This window comes from Camellia sinensis, chromosome 7, assembly GCF_055761805.1.
Source record: "Camellia sinensis isolate YWXY chromosome 7, ASM5576180v1, whole genome shotgun sequence".
Lineage (NCBI taxonomy): Eukaryota > Viridiplantae > Streptophyta > Magnoliopsida > Ericales > Theaceae > Camellia > Camellia sinensis.
The window spans coordinates 128454517-128472072 of NC_138967.1; the positions used below are offsets into that span (position 1 = coordinate 128454517).

Sequence of the window (17556 nt, forward strand, 5' to 3'; positions counted from 1 at the left end):
CCAACACGAGCCTTCTCGTACTTCCACCATTGACCCGCATCTCCTTTTAGCTGGAAGGATGCCAAGGTCACTTTCAGTGCCCCGTCCTCGATGCCAAGCATCTCGAACGTCTTACTCATTTGTTCCAACCACTCGTCAGCCTTCAGTGGCTCCTTTGGATCCCCAACAAACTCATCCGGGTTAGACCGGAAGAACTCCCTCTTCAAGAAAGAAGGCCCTGCCTCAGCTGCCTAATTCCCAGCCCTGAGAATACCCAAAGCCCCTGCTATCTCTCGTGCCAAGGCACTCATAGCCTGCTGGCCCACTGGCTCGGCCACGTTGGCCTGACCAACACCCTCCTGCACTGCCGGAATATCATCCGGTAAAGGTACTTCCTGCCTCGCAGGCCTACCGCGCCTAGCACCTCTTCCTCGTCCTGACATCCTAATAAAGGTAGTACAGAATGTTAGCACATTCACAAATGTGCCAAAACTAAACACTCACGTCCTAATGCATGGACAACTGTAATTCACTCCACGTAAGCACATAAACACATAAGCATTTACGAATTTCATCTCCGAATAATGATAGTCCCGAGGCGTTACTAGAGTTCCGGTTAGAAACAGCATTGATCAAGTGCTTTTCCAACAAGACTCTCAGAAACCCAAGGATCCAATCAACATCCTAGAAACTACATTCCATACTCACATAGTCACATAAGCATGTTATCAATTAAGCACATAGCATATGACACTACATCTAAGTCTCTATCAAGCGAGACAAACCCATTGTGATCCTAATCACTTCCCACGTACCCAAAGTATTCGAACCCGGTACCCAAAGTATAAGCAAGTTGTAACGCCCTCAAAATAATAACATTAAACTCATCAATATAGACATGCATTGATATATAAAAACTCCACATTCTTCTATTCATCAGAGTTCCATTACAAAAGTATTACATGTTAACAATAAAAGCAAATACCCTAGAGGCTTACAGCTTTCCAAGTTAACACTTGGTTACAACAAAAGAGTGCTAACTCATTTATACATTAAGCCCTTGGCTTGAATATACATGTAATACATCAAAGAAATAAAACAACCAAAAATCCGCCTGCCTCTAGCCTCCCAAGCTACGTCCTTGGAGGTGGCATGCTACCTGTACCTGAAAATGATATTCCCATATAGGGTGAGCCACAGCCCAATAGAAATATACTAAACCAAATATGAACAATGACTAAAAGATTAGCAATTGATAGATGGCCAATACTGATACTTTTCCTTATCACACTTTACGGTTTCATGACATACAAGTCCATATTACAATCCATTTTCCAATTCCTTTCAAATTCTCAATTTATAACCATGGCTCAGAACTTGGCCAAACAACTCATATGAGACAGTAACTCATATTAAACACTTTCCCATTTCATAATAGATAAGCATACTAGCTATATCACACAACAACAGATAAGCATATAAGCTATATCATCACTTCCACAGATATGCATATGAGCACTATCACACTTCCAATGACAAGCATATGAGCTCTGTCAACACATTACTAGATAAGCATATGAGCTCTATCTATGGAGTCCATCCCTTATCTCCTCCCAACAACATCCGGTTTAGAGGTCCATCCCCTATCTTCCCCTAAACCGTAGAGTACATCCCCTATCTCCTCCAACACAACACAATGCATATAAGCAACAATTATACACATCATCACACAATACATAAATTTAATGTATTCTTTCAATCGTCAATCTCAATGACACATTCCGGTGATTAGTTTCAGTTTGCCTAATCATCATGCATTGTCTACAACAATCACGACTATCCTCCACCGATAGCCCAAAGCAGTTATTTTTATACAGAAAATAGAAATACAACAATAGATATATAATCAACATTTCAACTAGGTGAGTGATAAATAATCCAACTACACCCTTTCATCCCATGACTTCCCAAATCAATTCCTCATTTCTCATAATTAATTATGCAAATTAATTAACCAATGTAATTAGGGCATTTTCCATAATTTACATTACAACCCTTAGGTTCCATTTTCATTAATGTCTTAACATTAATTTCACATTTTCCATGCCAAACATACATCTAGGTTTTATATAGCTAAAACCCCAACTCTTATAAATTTACACAAAAGCCCCCAAACTTTCACAAAATTACTAAACCAACCCTAACATCTCAAAATACTAAAATTTAAAGACAAAGCTCATAAAGAAGAGTAGGATATCTCTACCTCGAAGTTAGAGCTCGGATGGAGAAAGTGCTCCAAAGACCAAGATTCGCGGATCAAAACGACGCCTTCGACGATCAACACAACTTTTACAAAAGCCGAAGAGAAGGAGGACACTCTAACTAGATCAAACCCTAGAGAGAAGGGAGTATCTAGAGAGAGAGGCTCTCAAAAATGGTTTTTAGAAAAAGTAGGAGAGAGAAAGAAAAGTAAAAAGTGATTTAAAATCACCCAGCGGATAACTCATATACGTATAACCCGCTCGAGCGGTGAACACGACGCTCGAGCGCCAAGAACAGAAATCTGGACACGCTCGAGCGCAATAATGCCCGCTCGAGCTCCAAGACACAAGAATAAAACACTCCAGCTCGAGCGTGAAAACTAGTCCGCTCGAGCGCATATTTCCACCTCCCAGAACTTACACCCAGAAAGCACTACCCGCTCGAGCGCCAACAAACTCGCTCGAGCGCCACCGCTCGAGCGTAAACACACCCGCTCGAGCGCAAAAATCACATCTGCAGAAGTTTTGCAGAAACCCGAAATACTGGAGGTGTGTAATCCCCGCTCGAGCGGAACGCCTAAAAACTGAACAACAAGGAATTGAAACCAAGGCCTAACCAACCTGTAACAACCTTGTTCAAAACATCCTAAAACTCAATCATGTGGAATTAAAGGACACAACAAGATAGATACCACTACCAACTTCACGGAACCGAGTCCGAAACACAGCAGAATAGTTAAGGGACAACCGGGATCGCTATATATAGGCAAGGGTTGCAACAAACCCGCTGGCCTTTGATGCTCGGCCTTCACTTGCTGACAAGTAAGGCACTTAGGCACGAAAACTGCCACATCTTTCTTCATACCCCGCCACCAAAACTGGCGACCCAAAGCACGATACATCTTAGTGCCTCCCGGATGCACCGCAAGGCATGAATGGTGAAACTCTCAGAGTACTTCCTCTCGGCAAGACTCTGGCACAAATAGACGGTCTCGGTACCTCACACGCAGGTCAGGATACACAGTTAAACCCTTCTCAGCCTTCCCACTGGAGATCTTTTCTCAAAGGGATTCTACCTCAAGGTCACCTCTCTGTGCCTCTAACACTCGAGTCACAAGTGTAGGTTGCGCAACTACAGAAAATAAGGCCGCAGCCTCAACAGATTCGCCCAGATGCAAATCAAATTCACCAAGAGCACCCAACATCTCCCACTCCCGGATGACTATACAAGCTACATCACTAATGGATTTCCTGCTAAGGACATCGGCCACAACATTGGCCTTCCCTGGATGATAATGCAACTCAAAGTCATAATCCTCAATAAACTCTATCCACCTTCTCTGCCTCAAGTTCAAGTCTTTCTGTGTAAACAGATACTTTAGACTCTTATGATTCGAGAATACCTCGAACCTCTCACTATACAGATAATGCCTCCAGATCTTCAAGGCAAAAATCACAGCTGCTAACTCTAGGTCATGTGTAGGGTAATTCCTCTCGTGTATTTTCAACTGACGTGAGCCATAGGCTACCACTTTCCCCTCTTGCATCAACACACAACCCAAACCCTCTCGTGAGGCATCACAATAAACAGCATAACCCAACCCTTTCTCCGGAATAATCAAGACCGGAGCGGTGGTAAGTCTAACTTTCAACTCCTGGAACGACTCTTCACAAGCCTCACTCCATACAAACTTGATCCCTTTCCACGTCAATCTAGTCAACGGCGAAGCTAGCCTGCAGAAATCTTTCACAAACCGGCGGTAATACCCAGCTAATTCCAGAAAACTGCGGATCTCAAAAACACTCTTAGGCTGTGCCCAATTTTGCACTGCCTCAATCTTGGATGTATCAACAGACACCCCTCCCCCGGAGACCACATGGCCTAAGAACTTGACCTCTCCTAGCCAGAACTCACACTTTCCAAACTTGGCATACAGCCTATGGGCTCTAAGCAACTCAAGCACCACTCTCAAGTGTTCCTCGTGCTCCTCCTCAGAAAGTGAATAAATCAGAATGTCGTCCACGAAGATGACCACAAAACGATCTAGGAATTCTCAGAATATCCGGTTCATCAAGTCCATAAACACTGCCGATGCGTTGGTGAGCCCAAATGGCATCACCAGAAACTCATAATGGCCATACCGCGTATGGAATGCCGTCTTCGGGATATCTTTCTCCTTGACCCTCAACTGATGGTAACCCGATCTCAAGTTTATCTTGGAAAAACAACGGGACCCTTTCAACTGGTCAAACAAATCATTAACACAGGGTATAGGGTACTTGTTCTTAACCGTAGCCCGATTCAATTTCCGGTAATCGATACAAAGTCTCAAAGCCCCGTCTTTCTTTTTAGCAAAGTGGGTTGGTGCCCCCCACGGTGAAGTACTAGGGTGAATAAAGCCCTTATCTAGTAATTCCTGGAGCTGAATCTTCAACTCAATCAACTCGGCTAGGGCAAAACGATATGGTCCAATAGAAATCGGTGCCGTGCCGGGCAAGCTAACAAGGTCCTCGGGAAAAACATCCGAATACTCACAAACCACTCTTGGCAATACAGTCTGGGTCTCATCACACTCACTACTCAAAAGGTTAGCGAGAAAACCACTAAGCTCACTCCGCCCTCGCAGATCATACATCGGTGGCAAGACTCTACCAACTCGATCCCCCAAGAAATGGAAACAATCCCCGCTCAAGGTACATACAGTGACCCTCTAGCGGTAGCAATCAATAACAGCCCGGTATGACGATAACCAGTCCATACCCAAAATCACATCAAAACCCGACATAGCCATAACTACAAAAGAAAATAGAAGCCGGCGGTCGGCGACCTCTATATAATAGCCCTGACACCCCTGTTTCAAAATCAATTCACTCCTAACAGGTGATACAACACATTTAGGAGATGCTAACTGCGCCAACTCCAACCCCAAAACAGATGCAAATGTAGCAGATATAAAGGAATGGGATGCACCCGTATCAATCAACACATTGGCAACCGAGTTGCAAAACAAAAAGGTATCTTTCACAACAGATGGAGCCGGTACAAGATCTTGTGCGGTAATAGCATACACGTGCCCTGAAGGCCTCTGATCTACCTGCTCACCCCTAGGAGCAAAAGACTGCTGCACAGACTGAGACGATGAGGCTTCCTGATTGGCCCTCGAGGCCTGAACTGACTGTGCGGGCTGAAAACTCTGCCTCGACCCAGATGCACCAGATGTGCCACTCAATTACGGGCAGAACCTCTTCAGGTGCCCCCCCTGACCACACTGGTAAGAAGAGAGCGGCTGACCTCTGCCCTGACTCTGGCTCTGAGGACGAGCTGAAGATGAAGCTGCTCTCTGCCCTCCTCTCCTCTGCGGGCAAGCTGGAGACTTGTGGCCCACCTGACCACATTTGTAGCAAGTAATGTCTCCCTGACTGCCTCTCCCAGGGCCTGAACTCGGCACTGGAAAAGTAGATCTCACAAAAGCTCTCTAGGACTGCTGAGGGTTAGAACCCCTCTGTCTCCTGCCATCTCCCTGGCCATCCTGACTTCTCTTGGAGCCCCTCATCCTCTCCTCCTCCTCGTGCATAATAATCTCTATATGGGCCGCAACATCCACAAGGCGTCCATACTCCCGGGTCATAGACCCCGCAACTCTAGTCTTAAGCCCGTGCCTCAGCTTCTTCTCAAACTCAAGACAACGGCGTTCCTCAGACGCCACCAACTCTGGGGCAAACCTCGATAAACTGGTAAATGCGGCCTCAAACTCGGCCACTAGCATACTCAGCTGCTTGAGCTAACAGAACTGGTCCCTCAACTTCTCCCTAACAGCTGGAGACAAAAACTTCTCCTGGAAGGCATCAACGAAAGCCTCCCAAGTACCTCCAACACGACCCCTCATGAACTTCCACCATTGACCCGCATCTCCCTTCAATTGGAAAGACGCCAAGGTCACCTTCAAAGCCCCGTCTTCGATGCCAAGCATCTCAAACGTCTTCGTCATCTATTCCAACCACTCAACAGCCTTAAGTGGCTCCTTTGGGTCCTCCAGAAACTTGTCCGGGTTAGACCGGAAAAACTCCCTCTTCAGAAAAGAAGGCCCTGCCTCAGCAACATGGGCCTGGACTTGATTCTCAGCTCTGAGAATGTCCATGGATTCCCTCAATGCTCATGTCATCTTGCAGGCTAAGGCGCCCATGGCCTGCTGACCTACTGGCTCGGCCACATTGGCCTGACCAACACCCTCCTGCTGCGCCGGAATTTCATCCGGTATAGGCACCTCCCGCCTCCCAGACCTACCTCGCCTACCACCACGTCCTCGTCCTGACATCCTGATAAAGGTAACAAAGAACATTAGCACATTCACAAATGTGCCGAAGCTATTTCACCCGCGTCCTAAAGCATGAACAACATTAATTCATTCCACGTAAGCACATAATCACATAAGCACTTACGAATTTCATTTCCGGATAATGATAGTTTCGAGGCGTTGCTAGAGTTCCAGTTAGAAACAGCATTGATCAAGTGCTTTTCCAACAAGACTCCCAGAAACCCAAGGATCCAATCAACATCCTAGAAACTACATTCCATACCCATATAGTCATATAAACATGTTATCAAATCAACATATAACATCATACTTAAGTCTCTAACAAGCGAGACAAACCCATTGTGGTACTAACTACTTCCCGCGTACCCAAAGTATTCGAACTCAGTACGCTCTGATACCAAGTTGTAACGTCCTCAAAAAAATACATAAAGCCCAACATTCTTGACATGTAGAGATATAAAAGAATAAAACATCTTTCCATTCATCAGAGTAGTTAAGTACGAAAGTATTACATGTTGACAACAAAAGTAAATGCCCTATGGGCTTACAACTTTCCAAGCCAACACTTGGTCACAAAAGAGAGTACTAACTCAATTACATTTTAAGCCCTTGGCTTGAATTTACATGTAATATCAAAATAACAAAATAACCAAAAAGAGTTTTCAACTCCCAGAAATCCAAAGCTATGTCCTTGGTGGTGGCATGTCTTCCGAACTTAAAAATGATGTCCCATATAGGGTGAGCCACAGCCCAGTAGAGATATACTAAACCAAATATGAGTAGTGACTAAAACAATAGCATTTGATAGATGGTCGACACTTATATACCAATTTATATCACAATACAGTTCCATGACAATCATGTCCATGTTACATTCCACTTTCCTTTACTTATCCAAATCATCCCATAAACATGGCTCAGAACCTGGCCAACCAATTAAATGAGACTACATCCTACTAAAACACTTCCTTTATTCATAATTCAAATGAGTCTACAACTCATATTAAGACACTTCCAATATTTCAATTTAATACACACATTTGTTGTATTAACACTTTAAGTGATACACATATTTGCTGTATCAATGGAGTCCATCCCCTATCTCCTCTCAAACCATGGAGTACATCTCCTATCTCCTCCCACACAATACACATATTCCAAGTATATAAACACTCATCATATACAAGGATCAATTAATACACATATTTGATGTATTATTCCAACCGTCACATTCAATGACATATTCAATGTGATTAGTTTCAGTTTTCCCAAATCAACATATAGTGTCTACAACAATCAAGACTATCCTCCACCGATAGCCCAAAACAGTTATTTCTAAACAGAAAATAAATGTATCAAACAGATATAATCTCAACATTTTTATAGGTGAGTGATAAATTAATCCAACTACACCATTCAATCCTATAATTTCTCAATTTCATGGATCTCTACTCAATTTCGCATTTCCCCTAAATTAATTATACCAATTAATTTATTACAACAATTAGGGCATTTACCCCCTTTCTCAAATATTGATCCTAAGACCAAATTCCACCAATTTCATTCACAAACTCATATTCCCAAGCCTTATATACACATGGAGCTTTTAAAACATAAAACCCCCCTTTATGTAATTACGAATCAAACCCTAACTTTTTCCAAAATTACCCAACAATACCATATAATCAAAATGACTAAAACTTATGTTAAAACTCATAGATTTGAGTAGGTTATCCCTACCTTAAATGGAGAGACCAAAGGAGTTGATGAAGAAAACTCGAAGTGCTCCAAACCAAGAGATTTTCGGATCAAAATGTTGACCAAACCAAGCTCTATACTTTATACAAAGGAACTAGGGTAGGAGACCACTAGAAGTAGACGAAATCTTAGAGAGAGAGAGAGTGAGTGTGCAGAGAAAGACAGCCGGGGCTAGGGTTTGTATAAAGAAGGAGATGAAAAAGTGTGTAAAAACCCGCTGCTGCCAACTGATATATTCGAGGCTCGCTCGAGCGAAGGAGTGGTCGCTCGAGCGACCAGACACCAAGAAACCTCGCTCGAGCGTAGAAAGCCTCACTTGAGCCAACAATTCGAAGCTTTAGGTCTGCAACCCAGAAGCACGCTCGAGCGAAGGAAAGCTCACTCGAGCGAAGAAACCCAAAACATACAGCTCGCTCGCTCGAGCCAAGAAATGCAACCTTCAGGTCCAGAACCAGACGCAGACGCAAGACTTCTCGCTCGAGCCACTAGACACAACACTCAACTCTCGCTTGAGCGAAGGAACCCTGGCTCGAGCAAAGGATCTAAAACATAGAGCTCGCTCGAGTGACAAAAGCCTCGCTCGAGCGAAGACACCAAAATCTAGGCAGCAACTATTGGTTCAAACTCACTACCAACCTGTAACAAACCTGCCCATAACATCCTATAACTCAAATACAAAGTATTAAAGGACGGAAACAAGATATACAACATCCCACACCACGGAACCAAAGCCCGGGATACAATAATGAATGGAGAGAAAACCGGGGGTCACTATAAACATTCACTAAACAATAACAATAATTCTTCCATTTTCTCATACTTGATAAATGAGTTTAATACAAAGTTCCACATGCAGTACACATTCAATAAAATAAAAGAACACATAAATCTATAGCATGTGGAACATCTAATCTCAAAAACAATAAAATGCCCTTAAGGGCTTACATCTTCTAAGACAATAGTCCGATTACACAAAATGGTCTCTCGGACCCAAACATATTAGCCCTTGGCTTACAAAAATACCACAACAAAAATAAGAGCAAGACTACTCTTCACCAAAACATATCCACGCCCTTAGCTTGGCGGGATCACCACGTCCTTACCTGCACCAAATCCCATAGGAGTGAGCATGAAGCCCAGCAGAGAAATTCCTAACAAAGTGTATACATTTATGTTGAATGTCCAATATCATATGCAAGTGCAAAATGCGATACAATGCCTTTATAAAAATAATCACATATCATGCTTTTCTTGGAAGAATCCCCATGCTTTGCATTAACATATTTCAATTTCATCAATTTCATTAGTCCAAGGGGTGGTAAATACGACACTGGTAATCCCTAGGCTGGTGTCTGCAAGTAGACTATACAAGTACTACCAAATTGTCATTTTTACGGATATTAACCAGAAGGCTCGACACCTATCCACGTGATTTTCTGGTCTTTCACCAAGGACACTCAGGCCAACTTATCAAGTCCCACTACACCTCCTATCCGGACTTACCACGTATTTACCCCATACACATTTTCATGGTTCTCATTACAACATACCCTTTTCAAAGTAACGTTTTCCTATTCATTTCAAAATGTGCAATGATGGTAGTAAATCAAATGAGAACATGATGCAATACATAATGGCTCATACATTCCTCTATTTCAAGCATCTCTACAACAATGTCAATTAACTACATTATCCATTTCTTCTCCTCAATATTAATTCACAAGGACCATGCCATCAATTCATAGCAATAACATCTTTTCATGTTCAATTCACTACAAATTGGCCGTCTTCAAGTCTACATGTGATACCTTTAAATCATCAATTCCAATGTTCTACAATTTGCTCTAACCAAGGTGCACAACCATTTGTTATTTCACAACAATACACTTTCAAATATTCAACAATAATGTTAGGATAATAACTCTTTTCTCATACACTAAGTAAATTACCACTTATGCTACACAATGTGATGAAAGTTTCACTCATCAATTTTTAAAACAACAAGATGACTCTAAGCATACTTTCACCTTTCAAAATCCCCAAAAATTTCTAGGGTTTTATGTCAAAAGCCAAAACAAACATCTTTCCCCTCTTTTGAGAGGGTTTTTCCCTCAAAATACCACACCCACTATTATACGAGTTAAAAGCATCAAGAAGATAGTTTAGGGAGAGAGATCAAAACCCATTTGTGAAACTCTAACATTTATGAGACAAAACTAAACCTTCAATACCATTAATGGAAACTTTAAAACCAACTAACTCTAACATAAATATATATATATATATATATAACTCAATGAGATTTCCCTACCTCAATGTTTGATGATGAAAGAGATGGAAACCCTAGCTTTTAGATGGAGGATTCTTCAATTTCTCCTACACCAAGAGATGTCCAAGCTTGATCTTCAAGATTTAGGAGGGATTATGATGTTCTAGATCCAAAGATTTGCAAAGAAATCAAGATGTTAGGGTGTTTTAGTTAGGGTTTCCAGAGAGGAGGAGAGAAATGAAGTATAGTGAGAGAGAGAAGCCCTAAAATATGATACAACTTCGGCCAAAAGTGTAAAAAAAATAGAGATCTGGGCTGCCCGTCTGCCGTACGTGCTGCACACCTCCCCGAACGTACGGAGCGCCCTTCCCGCACGTGCGGCCTTCATCCCCGCACGTGCGGGGCTCCTTTCCCGCACCACTCTCCGCTTGTGCATATTAGACAGAAGCCAGCCAAACAATCCCCTGAATTCCACACGTGCGGCCTTACTCCCCGCACGTACGACCCCTCTCCCGCACGTGCGGCCCTGGCCTCCAGCCCAGAATTTTCTGGCTTCACTCCCGGGCACTCTGGACTTAGCCGCGCATCCTCCGAAACAAGAGAGATTTAAGTCCCCAAGCAAAACAAAGACAAAGACTATTATTTAGAGGACTAATTTTAAGCGTGGTTAATCCAATGAAGATAAAAAGAGAAGAGAGGAAGAAGTAAAGTAAAGAAAACAAGGACCGGGGCATCACATGTTCTAACTGGATCAAAACCTCAACATATTAAAAGAAGGCCAACATAGATGCAAGATTATGTAGTAAGTGGGTTTGATCAATCAATTGATCCACTCACACACACTACTAAAAATCGGACCTTTTGCGACGGTCTCAAACGTCGCAAAAGGTCCACATAGCGTCGTAAAAGACTTTTTGCAACGGAGTAGCGACGAGAAATGGGGGATGGCGGAAGGGAGTGTGACAAAAGGTATTTGCTACGGTTACAAACCGTCGCTTCCTTGTAGCAACGGTAAATCGATGGTTTTTGCGACGGTTTAACCCGACACAAAAAAGCTAAAAAAAATTCACTTTTAGTGACAGTTTAGGATGCCGTCACCAAAAACTTTTTTAGAGACGTTAGTTGACGTCGCGAAAAGTATTATTAGCATCGGTCTTAAACGTCGCAAAAAAATAGAATTAAATCAATAATGTATTTGCGATAGTTGAAACTGTTGCTAAAGATGGCACTAATATGTATATAAGACAGATTAACCCGTCGCTAATAAAATGCAAGAAAATGATGATAACATTAGCGACAGTTTATTACGGTCGCAAAATAATTTTTATAAAATAAATATTTATTTTATTAATTCATTCCCTATACAAATTATTAATATTTTCTCAAATAAAACACATCCACATCCACACACATTGACATTCACATTCACAAAATCATATATACGAATAATAATATATAAGTACCATGTAACAATACAGTGTTAACCAAACATTCCTTACAAAAATATATAAAACATCCTTCAACAATACTAATAATTTTTGATAATTCAAGAACTCAAATTTGTATCTAAAACAAAACAAAAATATCAACAGTACAAAAAAAAAAAAACATATATATTATTGCTTGTTTTAGTATCAATAGTGAGCTCTAATATCAATATGCGAAGATATCATCACGTACTCAAAAGGATAGCATCTGCAAAAAGAAAAAAAAAAAAAAAAAAAAATTATTTAAGAAGATCAAAAAATTAAAAAGCCAGTCTCATCAGTTTAAAGTTGCAGGCATTTTTATAGTTTTCATGAGTGAGCCCACATTGGACTCAAAAGTAGGCACTATATTGAATGTGAATTATACATATAACACTTGTTTACTGATATAGACGCACATATCTATAATCATCTACACTACATTTTATTAAAAAAAAAAAAAAAGGTTAAAGCAAGCAGGGAAGGATCTAGCGAAAAGATTAAAGGTTACCTTTATCACAAGCCTCTCAAACGTGTCGTTTAAAGAAATTGGATCCATGTTGGGTGGAAATTGCTCTCCACTCAAGATGGAGAGTATCCTTAATGCAAGCTCAGATGTAATGAGCTCCCTTCCATGCTGCCCAAAACTCTGGAAGACAAGTAATTATCTGTCAAACACACCAGCAATTACCAATCTGAGATATTCTACAAACTAGACATCAAATTAAATGAGGTATGCAAGTTACACTCAACTAATTTAATATGATTTTAAAAGGAAATAACTAATAACAATTCAAATGCAATCTTACTGCGTTAAGAGACACAAACTTACAAGAAGGATCCGAAACTTTGACTTGTCATCTATGTCTTTCCTATTTCGGCAATAAGTAACAACAATCATCTCTGCACGGTAGCCCTTGTTTTTACCTCCAGTTGTCTCCATCTGCTTAATATATGAACAATGAGAACTGCCAATTTAACAAAATAACTAACGCAAAAAAAAAAAAAATAGACCTACATAGAGTTTGTCTGGGTGACAATAGACCAATGCTTTAATTTGTTCCATCAAAGCGTCACTGCAAAATCCCACAGAGCCAAACAAAGAAAGAGAATCCTCAAGGTTAGCTATACTGTTACGTGATTGTACAAAAATACAGCAGGGAAAAAACTGAACCTGTTATTTGATTTTCGGCACAATGAAAAGCACAATCAAGTACAACAGGTGTCTATTATCAGCTGAGTGGAGTTAAATTTTTTAAGCCACTAGGAGTGAAGATGTGTGTAAACCACACTTTAACTTCTTTACCTGAAAAATTATTTAAACTCATACCTGGTAACAAGGTCTTGTGCAAGATTGATTAGTTGCTGCTCTGAATCAGGGAATATTACCCAATAAGCAAAGACAACATCCACAAATTCCCGAGTAGAAGCCTGACACAAAAAATAGTAGATAAGCAATGGTTATTGTGCAAAAACTAACTACAGGATTTAAAAAAGTAAACAACAAATCTAACATGGGCACTTGCTATAAGAACTAACAAGAAAGAGTACATGCTTCAGGGGAAAAAAAAAATGGCAGAACAACAATACCAGTTAGCTCCTATTTCTGAAATTAAGTTCTTTTTATTAATGCGTCATACAAGCAGAGTTAGAAATTCAAACAGAGTTCATCTCATTCAAATTGCACTAACGGCTAGGAGTGGTTTGATACCATACAATAGTACAATTAAATTTAAATTTAATCGAATAGTGTTCCAATACAATTAAGAGCTTCTAAGTTGGTAGAAGCCGATACAGCTTGTGGTGTTCAACTACTAACCTCAATTGCACCCTTATATAGAAACTTCCAAGAAGATACCCATATAAAAAACAAATATAATGCCATTTTGTGTTCACATACCTCAGAAGTAGCAGAAGGAACTGAGTCAGGGTAATTTCCTTATTTAAAAGGTCCATCATGATCCAATGAAGCATTGCTTACTTCTCTAGAATCAAGCTTGTTCTACTCTTTCAAGGAGTTTTTCCTTCAAGCTGTCAACCTGTCAATACATGGCCAAACTGTCATGGTGTATGCATCAACACATCAGTCCAAGCATGGTTGTTTAATCTTTCTGAATATAATTGCATTCCAAATAATTTGAGTGAACAAACAGAATTCTAATATTTGGCCCACAAACCCTAAAATTTGTAAGAAATAAAGTTTCCAACTTAATGACATGTAGAATTATCATTTTCACTTTTACTATTTAGCAATATTTATTAAGGCTATTTTGTAATACAGTGACGGACAAAATGACTAGCTTCCTTAAAAGAATAAAACATGTAAAGCAAGTAATAAATAAGTTTGATTGACAAAACCTAAAAATAGTTTTAACACAAATCGGGAAATCCAATTGCTTAAGAAGCATTGTAGCCTCAACTCTTGACTGTATAGATTCAGAATCTGAGAACAGCTTTCCCTGAAAGGAAAAGATTTAGATATCCAAGTTTGGCATAACCTAAATAATACAAAAAGTCAAAAAGTCACTATCCTATTTAAGTCACATCATCTTATTTAAATCACATCACCTCTCTAACACATCACAAACCCAACCCAAACCCAACCCATATAAGCCAATAAGTCAAAAAGTGCACTTTTTTAGAACATCCCAAACCAATCCTTACTCTTTTTTTTTTTTTTTTTTTTTGTATTATTATATCAGAAAAAGAACCAGAGATTCACCAATAACATTTCTACTTTTTGTTATTTATCATCACCATTTACAGATATATAATAAGTTCCCCTCATCAATAAAATAAAATAAAATGTGCTAGCTCAATCCATGATCCTTCTAGCGTATCATTAGGACTCATTGACCAATCATGAGAAAATTGTTTTCTTATTATATTGACTTAACCAAAAAATTGGAAGCACTAAGCAAACAGGCCCAAATTAAATATAGATTTCGTTTTAACCATACTCCATCTAGGTATACCCACGGGAGTGAAGTTTACAGCACCCTATTTGCAAAATTTTCTAGAATTAATTTATCAGCTCACATCTAGAAGAATGCAAAACCCAAATAAAGAAAAAAAAAAGGGGTAAACAACAAGACAACTCATGGGAAGTTTGAAGAAATCAAACACATAGCTGAGAAAACAACAACACATTGACAATGATCTGAAACACATGCAATTTACGATCAAAAGAATCAAAATTCAGCAAATACCCAGAAGAGATTCAAAAAAGATTTGTCTGAAAAAAACCCAATTAGGACTTTAAACACACGGCTGAGAAAGCAACAACACATTGACAATGATCTGAACAACATGCAATCTATAATCAACAGAAGCAAAATTCAGCAAATACCCAGATGTGATTCAAAGAAAATTTCTTTGGAGAACCCAATTAGGACTTGAAATTTTTGTATGTTACAATCACAAGAGGCATAAATAAACAAGAAACAAAAAGAAAAACATAAGAGAAACAGGTAGGCTAAGTCACCTGATGAAAGAGAGAGAATGAAAGATCTAAGTCTTGAGGTAGTCTTGGACTAATGCCCTGTACATGTGTATATATATATACACACACATTGAAGACTGATTGATTGATTGATTGAAATGAGATAAAGAACCCAGATTTCAAATTTGAAAATTGGGTTGGTATTGGGTTCTTCTATGGGACTAGTGTTGAAATTGATTTGAGTTTTTGTAGCTTCGGAGTAGTACTCTTGGCTGCCTTTTGGGTCTCTTCCCCTTCCCCTAAAGAAACATAACAAGAAAACTCCAAACTTATAAATTGCTATAAAATAAGCGTCAATTGACCAAAATACAAATTAAAATTACACTCTTTACAGCGATCAGAATGATAAAAATTGAACAAATTCGAGTGAATCAACGAGAACTCACCTCAGGTGCAGACAATCAGTGTGATCTTGAAAGCATCTTTGATGACATTGAAAATGTACAATAATCAAAACTTTCTTAATTCAATTTTTGCACTCATACCCACAAAACTCAGTAGAACACTTCACCTAACTGTGCATCCTAAACATATTCTCTAACAAAAACCAAAACAAATTAATACTCAAGTTGACGAATCATAATACACCTTTTTCGCTTTCCTTGCCCTAGATCCATAAGTAAACTTCAAATAGATAACACAAAACAAACAGATCAAGGACCAAAAAAACCCTAAATGTATTAAATTAAAAAACCCTAGCCGATCATTTGACAAGTTAAAAACAAAGTAAGATGAAACATATGTGTATAGACATACTGATGGTGAGTTCGCCGTCGGGGCTCTGGAGCATCTTGTCCATACCCTTGGTGCCGAGAGAGGTGCGGAGGATGCGAGCAACGGCTTTTCCGGCGGAAATGTTGGCTTTCTGAGCATCGAGACCTCTGAGCCTCGTCTTCTGCTCTTGCTCCTTTATTGTTATGAACGGTCTCCCAAACTCATCGAACGCTAATGCCATTTCTGCTTGATTTGATTAGATCACCGAACAAGACGACTCAGATCAAGAATCGAATGAAAGTAGAATCTTGAGAGTTCACAGCACCAGTACCCTCTGGAGATTTCGAGAAGTTGCTGCTTGCTTGTTTGCTTTGCGAGGGCGACACCGGTGGGAGGATGGCGGAGTGAGGCAACGCCAATGGCAGGAAGAGATTGTTAGGGTTAGGGCTTGTATTATTTGTGAGGGACAGAGTTATGCGCAAAAACATAAAACTACGTCGTTTTAATTTTTTTTTTTTTTCATGGTTTAACATCTGTCACGGTTTAACATCTGTCACAATTGATGGACCCTTTTGCGACGGGTAATTTGTTTTCGTCACTAATGATAATGTCTTTTTGCTCATTTATTAGCGACAGCCATTTTCTGTCTCAACAAATACTATTAGTGACGAATTATTTTATCCGTCTCAAATGTGTAGCTTTTGCAACGGATATCAGTCTATTGCAAAAAGTTTTGCAATGGTTTCATTCGCTGTTGCAAAAGCTTACTTTTTGTGATGATTTTTAAATCGTCGCAAAAAGTTTCGTGTCAAAAGCCCCCTTTTCTAGTAGTGACACTTTGCTATATTTACATATTGTGATCCTGTGATATTTCAAGATGCGGTCAAAGAAACAAAGTGGCAAAAAGCCATAGATGTGGAAATTAATGCCATAGAAAATAATAGGGGCGTTCGCAGTTTGGTTGCGGCTGGGGAATCTCCAATCCGCCATCCGTCCGCCGGATTGAAAAAAATCAATCTACATCCGTCGGTCAGATTGACGGATGCGAATTGAGCGGATTGGTAGATGAATGCGAATCGGTTTGGCGGTTTAAACTTTTACAAATTTTGAACATAATATAACTTGTCAATATTTTTTTGATAACAATCCAACTCAACATAGCCAAAAGATTATCAAGTAAATTGTCAAATACTAATAATAAATACATATAAGGAAACCACGCATTATCAAAACTATTTCATTACTCTTTTTTTTTTATTCAAAAACTATTTAATTTGATTTTTTTTTTAAT

The 17556-nt window shown here is 39.8% G+C and overlaps 1 protein-coding gene across 15 annotated transcripts; it reads right to left on the reverse strand.

Moving 5' to 3' along the window:
- Positions 1 to 12007: 12007 nt before the first annotated feature.
- On the reverse strand, positions 12008 to 16698 carry LOC114276419 (uncharacterized). 15 transcript variants are annotated; one of them, XR_014336055.1, is made up of 9 exons: positions 16308 to 16692; positions 15938 to 16088; positions 15534 to 15790; positions 13950 to 14088; positions 13380 to 13480; positions 13068 to 13125; positions 12882 to 12992; positions 12561 to 12717; positions 12008 to 12278 (listed from the first exon to the last, which is right to left on the reverse strand). XR_014336055.1 is itself a non-coding variant. In XM_082879361.1 (9 exons), exons 6-9 carry the CDS (start codon positions 13113 to 13115, stop codon positions 12264 to 12266), a joined length of 312 nt encoding a protein of 103 aa, XP_082735487.1. In that variant the 5' UTR covers positions 13116 to 13125; positions 13380 to 13480; positions 13950 to 14088; positions 15534 to 15790; positions 15938 to 16088; positions 16308 to 16692; the 3' UTR covers positions 12008 to 12263. The 15 variants fall into 15 exon arrangements, 8 of the variants coding, with proteins under 8 accessions (XP_082735487.1, XP_082735486.1, XP_082735485.1 ...); XM_082879361.1 differs by having other exon boundaries at positions 12561 to 12698; XR_014336054.1 differs by lacking the exon at positions 15938 to 16088 and having other exon boundaries at positions 16308 to 16698.
- Positions 16699 to 17556: the final 858 nt, after the last annotated feature.